The sequence below is a fragment of the Thermobia domestica genome, chromosome 5, assembly GCF_964235325.1.
Source record: "Thermobia domestica chromosome 5, izTheDome1.hap1.1, whole genome shotgun sequence".
NCBI lineage: Eukaryota > Metazoa > Arthropoda > Insecta > Zygentoma > Lepismatidae > Thermobia > Thermobia domestica.
The window spans coordinates 169,478,802-169,491,541 of NC_137458.1; the positions used below are offsets into that span (position 1 = coordinate 169,478,802).

At 32.4% G+C, this 12,740-nt stretch overlaps 1 protein-coding gene across 1 annotated transcript in view; it reads left to right on the plus strand.

Moving 5' to 3' along the window:
- Positions 1-1,002: 1,002 nt before the first annotated feature.
- The window catches only part of LOC145686266 (lysosomal acid phosphatase-like), a 41,522-nt gene continuing 29,784 nt past the window's right edge, over positions 1,003-12,740 (plus strand). The window contains exon 1 of the mRNA XM_081759389.1: positions 1,003-1,169. Coding sequence (XP_081615515.1) covers positions 1,059-1,169 — 111 coding nt within the window. The 5' untranslated portion in view covers positions 1,003-1,058. The remainder of the gene's footprint in view (positions 1,170-12,740) is intronic.

The following is a 12,740-nucleotide window of genomic DNA, read 5'->3' on the forward strand; positions in this document are numbered from 1 at the left end:
TTATGGCTCTTTTCAGTGGATAAATTCCTGTTTTTATCTCAGAATAAAATGTCACATCCCTAAAATGAGATTTTTGAGTGGGAATAATGAGTGATTAGAATTCTTGCTTTGAATCTCGAGGTCGGCTATCCTAACTGAAGCTTTCCAAGGTTTTTCTGTCCTACTAGAACAATGCTGGGACAATACTTGTTAATATAAATCCTGACTTTCTTCCCACGATGTCTTGTTTTCAGTGTAAAATTTCTTAAAAGTAATACCCGGAGCTATATCATGAAACAAATTGAAAATATGTACTGGATGTGGCTATTTAAAAATAAGTTATGTTCCGTGCTGTTATTTCAGTTATAGTGAGAGTGAAAAGCCCTCACTCTATCTATTTAACAACTTCATTCGGCTAATAAATGACATTGCAAATATTTGTAGATTCCGACTCCTCATTCCATTTTTACAGGTATACATTCGTATCTTTCTTTTCTAAAATTATATATCGTTTATTAGCTCATAATAAACGTTTATTAGCTCATAATCTTAAGTTAAAGAATAGTGTTCTCATGACACGCATGCAGCCACCCTGTGACACCTTATCATGTAAGGCATTTTGTGATTCGTCCCACGTCATAGAAGGATTTTAAAGAAATGTAGATTAAAAACAGAAAATCAAATGATACTTTTATTAAACGTATTATGAGCAATAAATTTTCTGAATGTTTGTTAATAGCTATTTTCTGCATACAAAGTAGATAAAATGTTACACTATTTATAATTTTAAACCAGTTTATAGTTATTTGAATTACTGAAATGGAACTCCGCCCATTAACAGTAGTTGGTATATTTACAGGACATTGTAGAAATAGAAAGTATATTAACATTAATTAAATTAATTCAACCTTGGAAGTGAAGTTCAAGGTCTTGTAAATAGTATAGTGCTGATTTCAAAGTTCGTCTGGAAGCTACTATATGAAGCCAATGTAGCAATAGAACATTTTCAAAGTTCGATACATTTTTGTGTCACTGTTTAGTGAGTGGTAACTGTCAAGCAGAATATAATTTCTTTTACAATGTCGTGTTTCGCGAGAAGCACTATACTAGCAATTCTATTACTGCTATTTTGCTCAAACGCAGAAGAGTTATTGAATTCGAATTCTAGTTCTTTGGTATTAGTTCAAATGGTAATTAATTAAATTAATTATTCATAATATTTCGTTTTCAGTTCATTAAGCTATTGGTCATAAATGAAAGTTGGGTAAAGCATCAGAGGATTACTTTAAATTTAGGTTTAATAATGATAAAAGTTAGAGAACTTTTCAAATATAATTAAAGTAGTTTTTGATTTTTTATTGTTTCTACTATTGAGTTTTCTAACAATCTATAATTTCTGTTTCTACAACTTGTTAGATATAAGTTTTCCAGTGGAGAAATTCTTCCGGTAAATGTTCAATGTCAAATTAAATACATATTTAAATTTAAGATTGTTCACCGATTAAATACTTTCACGTGTTTTATTAATATGCAATTTATTAAGAAGCGCGTATATCTCGAACTCAGAGAAGTGCAATTGTCTCCTGCTCTCCCCAAATTTCTCCCCTGTTAATATCAACTTCCTCAAACTTTGTTAAGATTTTGTATGGATTATTTTTTTTTACTTTGAGTGCTAATACTACAATTACAAATAAAATAAGAGAAAACATTAAGATACGTCATTAATTGTTACAAAATCGACATTAATATTTTGCTTTGTAATTTCTTTTTAAAACCTGATCAAGTATTGTATTAATGTTCATACCCAACTTAACCACTTTTCTATTATAATAATTATTTGAAGATTCAAATGTATCAAAAGTAATTAAATATGGTACAAATATTAAACCGAACTGAAAAATGTACTATTTAGGGTTCAGCCTTAGCGATCGGAAAGTCTCAAGTTCCACGTTTGTCCATCCTGACAACTTATTTCAGGATTGCTTTGTTTCACTAGAAAAATGTCTGAAAGAGAAAATAACAAACTTCCTTCCAAATATAATTATAGCAAATGTGTATTTCCGTTATTGATGGTTGTGTGTACTGAAAAAACGTCTTTCGAGTAGTGTATGGAACACTAAATAAAACAAACAAGTAAACCGAAACGCTTGAAACTCAGAACAAAGAAAGACATCAATGTAAATGTAAATTACACACAATCATTCAAAATATTTTTCTTGTTTCTAAGTGCTTACATACAATAATATATTTAATATACTAAACTTTATTTTGAAATACAATCTGCGCAATAATATTATAAATACAAATAATAATAATAATTTATTACTTTATATTTCAGTCAGTGGATAATTTATAGAAAAGAGTTAATGTTATTCTCTCAATGGAATCGCAAATAAACGTTGCTTACTTTCTTAACTATGACTTTTACAAAGTTGCTACGAGAGTTAAATTCACAGGAAGTCAGATTTTTTGTACGATCACATATTACTGTTAACCTTGATATTTTTCATTGTCACTAAACAATTTACATTTGGACTTACTAAGTAAAGTATTATATAATTACTTTCTAGAACATAAAAACATTACTTACATTAGAACTCTTGTAGTAACTATTTACTTATATTGTGCTACTATCATTTATATATTAAGTTCGCTGTAAAATGCATTCGTTAAGCATACTTTACAATGTTTTTTTATTCTGAACTGTATACTGAAGTAATGTACGCCTAATAATACTTCAAAGTGTCTCTTAATTACCGCCATTATTAAATAAACTGCCTGCAGCCCCTAAAGATCTCTGGCCACTCAGGTTGCTGACAATTATAGCTGAATTGTGAATAACAAATCGACCTCGGACATTATTGCTGCTTTTCTTTAAATTTAAAATAAGCCAAATATTTGTTTTAGTAGCTCCCTATTTCTTTTCACATTGCTGATCGTCATCGAAAATTCTTGAGACTAACCAAGAATCGAACCTGGAACACCGAAGGTGAATGTGCTACTCACTTGAAGCTCCATCTCCTCATTATATTTTATTCTTTTAATCTTGTCCTTTCCTTCTTCGCAAAATTTATGAGTGTTTTCTGCTCTTTTTTCATATTTCATTATTCAAGTAATGATCAGTAAAATGAAAGGCAAAAGGAACGTTGGAATCGTATTAAACTAATTTTCAGGAATTTCAGATAAGTTTAGTTATACCAAACCTCATAATTTAATTTTTCTCTCTCTTTCATTTTTAAATATATTTTTGACACGCTAATTGAAATAATTACAAAGATATTGCCGCAAATATGGAGTGGCGTTAGGAACAAAATTTGGTTCCTAGATTAAATTTCATTGCTAAACTTTTTGTTAAGCTCAGCCCGTTTTCTCCAAATTTAGTGAATAACTTAAAAATAATGGAAAATATAAAAAAAAATATAGAAAGTGAGGAAGACAGTTTCCTCAAATTGCTATTAAAATAAACTAGTAGCCGTTCTCAAAGCCTTTCTTATAGACCAGAAATTTGGGTGCATAGTTTATGCCGACATAATAGTTGGGCACTCAAATTTATACACTATATGGTGAGAGTTGAAAACAGTCATTAGTTCAATGTTTAGTTCAATTTAAGTTATTTCAGTGTTTTGCTATAGTTGTCTAAACGATGCTTTTAAGTTCGTTGACATTTTATGGCATATTTTATGTTTATTTATAATTGATCTATTATATCTCATGGAGTTGTATCAACATGAGGTAAGTGCATCATTTTGCATAAACATTTTTATCATAGCATCGATATAACATATAATATAATATAATGTAATAACATAACTTGATAATTATGTGATACCTAGTTTTAGAAAACAAAGGAATATTTGTTGACTTTGTTTTAAATAATACAACTGTTTGATTTAAAGGACGAACTGATACAGGTCACTAGCCAGAACACTACTAGAGGGAAAAGCCGAAATAATTTTTTGGAGGGAGAATTTGAGATCATTTTAGACTCTTGACTGCTGTTTATTGAGCATATATATATATATTTAAGCAACTGAAATTTTCAGGGGAACTGAGAGTGGTCTCAGATGTAGCTAAGGTCACATTGGCTACCCCATTCTATGGGCTTGTACTTAAATATAAAGCTAAACTCTAATACTAATTGAGAAGAGGGACAGGGTGGGTCAGTGATAGAGGACTCATCTCTAGGGATCGTTGGTTCAATCCTAGACAATGTATATTTGTAATGTACAACACCGTTATCGTGTTGTTTTTAAAGTGTTTCCTCGTTTCATTCGATATTACCATTTCACCAAATCTTCTATAATCATTCATTTTTATTTCATCTCTTAGCCTACAGAGTATAACCATGGGACGTTGTTTACTAATAATCTACATTCCAGGATGTAGTTGTTTGATAACGATACTTTTTGTCAAGATTTTAGTTCCCCACATTTTCAATATACATGCTACTAGTTCACTGTACTGCAGAACGATAATTTCTTTTTCTCTGCTTTCTTTTATAAAGTTGAAGTGATTTTATCATGTTACCTTACATTTGATCAAATTCAGTTGATTTCAGCTCTTTTTCCTTAACTGATTTCAGTTCTTGCAATAAGACCAATTGTAAAAACAAACAAAGCGCACTCTATACTTAATGAAAATCAGAAATTTTTTTTATGAAATGTATCGTAGAACATATTTTAATCGCGATAAATTAACTCTCTTATTCTTAACCGATTCCCCCCAAGCAATGAAGTGATTTGGTAAACCTCAAAGAAACTTTACAAAACATTTAACGAAAATCAAATAATTTTTACGAGAGTTATCGTGGAAAATTGCTTTGTTGTCACAGTACGTACATGGAGAAGATTCGAGTTGATTTTACCTTAGGTTTACTATCTTACTTTTTCAATCAAATTTGAAAACAGAGCAGAAACCAAGTTGCAATAAAATCATTCAAATTCTACGAGAACAAAAAGACAAGCGTTGGTCAGACATATACACAAGCACACATACTTTTTTTTTTTAAACAGTGAATTCTACATTGTAGTGCAAAGCTGATTCCTTCTGAGTTGCTAGTAAGCAGCTACGGAAATTTCACAGAATAGGGTAGATTCAGAATTACCGTTCAACTCCAGTTTTAGAGACATGGGGGTTGTGCAACATGAAAAAATCGTGTACAAAATGATCAATATTAGTGTTAAATTCATAGTTTCCAGGGTCACTGAGATGAATAATAACACTCCTATTACGATTCAAGTTCAACTTTAGCTCCCATAACCATCAAGTGTTGGGAGACGTGGGAGACGTGTAAAATGACTGATATTAGGGTCAAATTCATAGTTTTCAGAGTCGCCAAGATGAATAATAATATATGTATAATATATGATTATATAATGGCAATGGCAATTTTTTCTGTAATATTTGTATCTAATATCAGAATTTAAAAAATAAATAAATATATTTTCAAAATAAAACATAACTGGAAAAAGAATTGATGATTTTGAGACGGAAGAGGAGGGGGAGGAAGGGTAAAAAACAAATTTCACCGTCATTGTCGATGTGACTTCCCTGTTGTAGAGCTTTAAAGCCTGCCACTGGTAACATGCAGTACAGTCTGTCGAATAAACTTTGTAAGCAACACTATCATATGTAGTGGAATTGCATAATATATCTTATAGTTCGTACCTTAAACGATTTTCACAATCAGCTTTCAACTCGTTATGAATTTTATCCCCTCTACCTCTGCCCGCCCCTTCAACCCTGAGATACCAATGATGGCAACCGTAATAATATTTTTATTTCTTCCCTATGAAATAATTTTTGCTTGTTTTGCGTTCAATTATTGCGTGAACTGATGTTTCTATTGTTAATGTGACTAAAGGAGAGAAGAAAGTACCGATATGGTGATCTTGAAAAAAAAAAATGAATTCGAGATTTGAATGGATTTACAATTTTTATGGCCCATAGATACCAAAAAATTGATTTTTCGATGTATATCCATCTATTCGTCCGTTTGTCCTTGTGTACATTCACCTAAAGGCCATAACGTTCAACATATCTCGACCAAATTTTAAACTTAAGGTTTTTATGCGATTCTACCAGGGTATTTCTTGAATGTTCTTGTTACCTCTGAAATTAAGGATAGTTTACTTAATAGTAAAAGTAAAAAATGAGATTTTTCTCAAAACCCGATCTAACGATTTTGTATATATTTTAGATGAATTTTTCAAAGATAACCCCATTATGTGCTATAAGTGGTATTTCTGAGAAAAATCGACAAAGAGTAATTCATTCTAGGAGTGAGTTTTTTTGAACGATTTTCTCGAAAACGACTCAGGTGATTTTGTTCATATTACATTAATAACCTAGCAATAGGACATAGCTCATTAGTCCTGAAAACATCTACGAGGTGACATTTATTGTTTGGGGAGAGGTATTTTAGGTTGATTGTCTAAAAAAAAGACTCAGACGATCATCTTTATATTTCATAAGTATTTTGTTAATGACCTGACAATATGGCATACTTATGTGAGGTGAAACATCTATTACTGATACTTATTCTTGTGGGTGAGTTTTTTTTGGATGATTTTATCAAAAACGACCCAGGCAATTCTGTTCATATTTCAGAAATAAATATGTCATTATTATTCCCATAATGTTGCATAAATCATTTCTATGGAAATATCCACAGAGACAATAGTTTACTTTTGTGACTTTTTGTTGTTGTCAATTTTATAAAGTACAACTCATGCGATTTTATTGTAACAATAAAAAGAATTTTTAAATTAATAACACTAACATATGACATAAATAATTTCTTATGGAAAGATCTGCAAGGAGTATTTTACATTTCGGGACGAATTTCCTTTAAATAAAGTTTTCCGAAAATTCAGTATAATTTTGTTCCTATTTCGCAAAAAAAAAAAAAAAAAAAAAAAAAGTTACATTAATAACTGCAGCATAACATGATTTAGTTTAAGGAATTGGAGCGAGAATGTTCAGTGCGGTGCCCCGTACCTTTTTTTAACTTTCAGTGTAGAGCTAAAACTTCTGGTCTGACTTGAAAAGTTCCATTCAGCTTTGTTCTCTTCACATTTTTTCGCATCTGCAATCATAACAAAGTTGGTCTATGACAAGGAACTTTTGTTACATCCTGATCATATAATATTTTCCATAGAATCGCTTTTTTTTTCGTAACATACTGTAAAAATTGAAAGCCTTGGAAGATGATAGGGAATAAGGGCGACAGAATCTGTTCATCAATTGAATACTGTTGGAGCAAACGAACTAGTTTATTAAAATTGATTTTACTGAAATTCTCACTTTAATCAGGCTTTTTTCTTTCATTGCGTAAAGACATGCTTACACATCCTTGGTACAAATCTTTGGCTTCACTACACGGTGAGCTTCTATCCATTAATATTACTCGAGGTTTTTCGAAAACACTGGAAATCATTGTTAAAGATGAAATATCAGAATTTCTTCTACTCTTTATTTTCTAAGCTGTTTCCAGTCGAGATTAAATTCAAATTATATCAACATCATTAATAAGCGAAACGGATTATATGGAGTGCCCAGGGGGAGCTGCTCACGCGATACGCAAATCCATTTTAAATTTCTACTTTGACGTCACGATAGGAGCAAGTGAGTACCAACTGATAAGAGCGCTTTTAAATACAAGCGGAAAGATTCGGTTTCGCAATTCGCGGCTTATTGAAATGTTCATTCTTTGAATTCATTGCTGAATTTTAATTTCTGCTTGTTTCGTTATTAGGTGTTTAATTTCTTAATATTTCCGTTTTCTGATTTTTTTTTTTCAATTATTGTACATGCGTGTGTGTGCTACGTACAGTGTTTAAGATAAATTTAAGTGAAAGTTTTATTATTATTATTATTTTGTTTTGTATTTTTTCGCATTGTGTTGTGAGTATACACTACACAAAAAATAAACATAATATCTGGCTAAGAAGTCACCGGGTATCATACGTAGCCTACAGTAGAAAAACTAAGAGTACAAACATAGTGTATCATACCTAAGGGTACTAACATAGTGTATCATTTCTTTCCAAAAGGTCCTCTTTTACAAAAACTAAAATAAAATAAAATAAAATAAAATAAAATAAAAATAAAAATAAAAAATTCTCAAGTGTCGAAGAAAAGACCTCTTCGTTGTTTCAACTTTTACTGTGTGTTCCCAACATTTGAAAGCGGATGATTACGTTCGTGACTTGCGAGCAGCACTGCTTACCTCTGGTGCGTGGGGCCCCTGGTTCGATCCCCGGCCAAGTAATTTTGTGGTAGACAACATTGTGCCCGTGAATTTTCTCGGGGTACTCCCATTTCTTTCTACTTTTGTACTCTACCAATTCTTCCATCATCATTCACTTGCTTTAATCATCGTCTCCTTTAGCCTAAAGGGTATAATCGTGGGACGTTAAACTCTTTCATGCATTTATTTTTTTCTGAATGATCTATTCGACACATTAAATGCCAGATATAAAAATGGTAAGAAAGAACTGTCATATATTCTACCTATGATACACATCAAGTTTAAGAGATAATTTTACTAGAGCTTTATGTTCGTTGTGAAGGAGTGCGAGTAAGGAATATACATCTCTTGTCCTTTTAGAAAGGTTTCCTAACAACAATTCACTCTTTGGTCTTTTGATCTCCAATTATCTTGATTAAATATTAAAAATCTTCTGAGAGAGCAACTAAGTAAATCAAGATAGTTTGGAGAACTTTTTCTCACAAACACGAAGACCAATGTTTCTTCCAGACATGCTTTAAGGGCACACTACCCTCTCAGCTCTAGAGAGTGTTCCCCGGAGGAGACCAAAATAATACGTCTATAATGTAATAAAAAATAAAATAGTACCACCAGTGCCCCCGGGATACGACGTGTGCCCCCCCGGAATATAGATTCTGAAAGAAACACTGACAAGGACTTTGTCATTTTTATGACCATCCAACGCCAACTGAATTCAAACACCGGTTGCGGCTCCTACTTATGGGAAAAAAATATAAGAAATACTTCTTTCAAATGAAGTTGCTGTAGCACAAGAAGATGATGCAGATTTTTTGACGTCAAAATTACTAGAAGGTCTTCTACCCGATATGACACAACCCTTAGCAATCATTGAAGGCAGAACTGAAATTGACTACATTTTTATTTCAGATGAAAAAATAACTATGCAATCATCATATGTTGAACAAGAGACAGATTGTTCAGTAGAAGGGTTTCGAATTCTTGCTGGATGCATAGTTTATCGGGGAAGACAATATGACACTGATCACATAAATAAGTGAAAAATATCCAGATGTAAATGAAAAGTAATCAGGCTATTTGTGAGAACTAGAATGTTTATTCGGATGGAATACATGAATACGAGTAATAAAATTTAGAAATCAACGCCTGCCCAAAGAAAAATTCTTGACAATGCTATGCATAAGTTAAAAATGATGCCCACAACAATGAACTAAGTAAGAAAAGATACGTAGAAATTATTATTTATTAACTCTTTTGCAAACGCCATGCATTGTGTTGCCTTGCCTGTGGTTGTGCACTTCTTTCGCTCTGCTCCTGCAGTGACGTCATGTCACCAGCCAATCACCATCTCGTTTTTCCTATAGCCCAACCTTACTACTCTATTAACCTTGTGGGGTGCCATGGAGTAGCAAAACGTGACTATTTTGATGTTAGATCTCAGCAAAGCATATCAAACAATTTATCATATCCTATTACAAGAGTTAAAATACTACCACTATCATTTTTCACAATCATCAATTTGGTGGATGAAGTCATTTTTATTAGGATAGAGATAATAAGTGTATTGTTGCTCCGAATGACCAATCTGATTGGTCCACAAGGAAACGTTTTGAGATTCTTCTTTTCTTACTATATATTAATGACCTCACAAGTGAAATGAAAACAACCAATTAACACTTATATGCTGATGTTATCTTGCATCCTCGTCGGCGAAGTTACATGAATCAACTGAAACCTTAAGTAACAACCAAATATTTTATGATAGTGCAGAGAAAATAGCTTAAAAATAAATCCTAACAAGACAAAATCAGTATAGGTTCGAGATCAATACTAAACAACAATACTAAGCAAATCATTACTAATTTTAATTTTAGATAGTATAATAATTCCTTACTGTAAAATGGATCACAAACTGATCAAATCATAAGAAAAATTATGTAGAAATGGTTTTTTTAGCGTGTTTGTACACGATACCGACAAAATCGGCGGAAGCCCCGATAATATCGGTGTCGGTGTCGGCGTACTTTGCACACGTCGCCGACAATGTCGGTGGAAGCCCCGACAATATCGTTGCAGGTGATGAGCGAAGTAATCGACACACACAATATGTATTCTGCACTGTGTTTCTAAAAGTCTTCTCCATATATGAAAACAAATAAAAGTAATAATAATAGGGAAAATTATTTTTTAAAACAAGGACTACAGAAACTGTTCTAAAGAGGTGTGCAGGACGGTACAAAACTTTTTAAAAAAAATAGTCCTATGTCTAAACATATTTAGATTTAACAGTGCCGTTTTAAATAGATTTCGTAAACATATTATTTTCGTTTCGATGAGAATTGATGTTGAGGTACATTGCAAAGTATATTAGTTTTAATTTATGTTGAAACACTGTTACATATTGTATGTATGTATATTATTTTGTTTTAGATGCAATTAACATTAATGTCATAGTAGATTAAATGATAAGATTCGAATTAGTAATTTTGTTTTACATTGCATCATACATACCTATCGTTTCTCGTTTCCTTTTGTCCATGAACTTAAAATCCTGGGCAAGGCTTGCATAAACTTCTCGCCATGCTTTTTGCTTTTCAATTCTGTCCTTGAAAGAGTCTGTTATCTTATCTCATGTGCAAGGTCTACATTTCACAAGTTCAATAAGGGTTAAAATATCGTATGGAAAAATTCTTGCCACCTCTAAAATTCTAAGCAAAACTAGAAAGGTAAGAATGCAATTATACACAACCTTTTCATCCAGTTATTGTAGCTAAACTGCAGAACTCTATCAGGGGGTCGATCCCGGTACAAAGGGGAGAGGGAAAACGTAGCTTTGTTCTTTCTTTTGAATTGCCATTCCACAATTTTTTTAAATGGGGGGGGGGGAGCATAGTTTTGGAATTGAGAAAAAAGATCTGCAACAAGTGAAGCGTGGAGTCACATCCCTGTTCTTAAGTTCACAATCAAGAAAATGCCAAATGAGTCACTTGTTCTTGGAGCTTTGCAAAGAGTGTTTGATTGTGCTGGTTTCGTTTCAAAATAATAATAATTCTACTTTAACTTGTCATCAAATATTCTATTCAATTATTGCTTATTGAGTGAGACCGGGAAAAGTGATCTGCACACAATTCTTATGAAAATAAAAGGAAGTAATAATAATCAGAATTTTTCCATATGCTTATGTTCACAGTGTATCAAACTTTAAAAATTACGCTTAAATTAATTTCCACAATGTAATAAAATTTAAATGCATTAGTAGATTTGAAAAAGATAAATCAAAGAGAGAGAGAGAGAGAGAACAAAAATAAAAAGGGAGTATAAAATAATCAAGGGAAATTGGTTATCTAAAATTCTAAATTTCCTATATTCTATTTGATAATAGCTATTTAGCGGGAAAAGAGTACTCTTCAGATTTCCCACAATTTATACTTTATTTAATACAAGGAATTAGCTACTCCAAAACAGAGACTGTAAAAAAAAAAATAATAATAATTAGCTGTTTCGAAGTTGTTAGTAGGACAAGATAATAATAATAATAGTACAATAATATTAACACAATTGTAATAGAAAAATGGAAACAACAAAATTCCAAAGACAAGAAACTAAACAAGAATATACAGCACCTTGTCACTCACTCTCTTCACCTAAACCACTGGCTGGCCGAAATTATCGGCTGCCTGTGCATCCAATCATAAGAAAACATTGCCCCCGACAAAACCGGTGTCGGCGATATCGCCGGCAATATCGGGGGCTTGGCCGACAGCATTTGCCGTGTCGGAGGATCGGCCGATAATGTCGGTGGCGTGTGCAAGCTACGATTTGAGTACATTGAAGTCGATTTCACCGCCGACATTATCGGCGCTTTCACCGATATTATCGTTGCCGTGTGCAAACGCACTTAGCCTTAAATTCTTTAGAGACACTTATTTCTTTAAAAAAATAAATCTTCCTCAAAACATAAACATTACTCTAGTCAATTCAATAATCTTTATTGTACTGTGTATCAAGATTTGAAGGAAGAACTTAAGATTGAAATTACAAAGAATACGAAACAGCTGCATAGGTTTATATTTATCTAAATTTACATGATCACGAGAAACAATTACAGTCGCCTTAATCTGGCAATCTTTTATTCTTGCTAGAGTTTTATTGCGTTATTCTACATAATTCTGATTTTTTAAAATTTTAGTTTAGATATCTTTCAGCAGTGAGGTCATATGAGACGTTGATCTAATGCTTAACATGGATCCGAACTACACGAACTCCCACCGGAAAGCGAACCCGAGTCTCTCGCACAAGGTGCGCAGCTATCCACATATCCACGAGAGAGCTCCTAATAAAGCGCCGAAGGTGGATCAGTTTGAGTATATCTATCATAGATTTATTTATTTTTTGTGGTGGTGGTGGTGGTGGGGAATCTTCACTCAATATAGACACTTTAAAACCAATTTTTATTCAAAATTTATTACAGTAGGGACTATGCGGCTGTGGAATTCAACTCTGATACAAT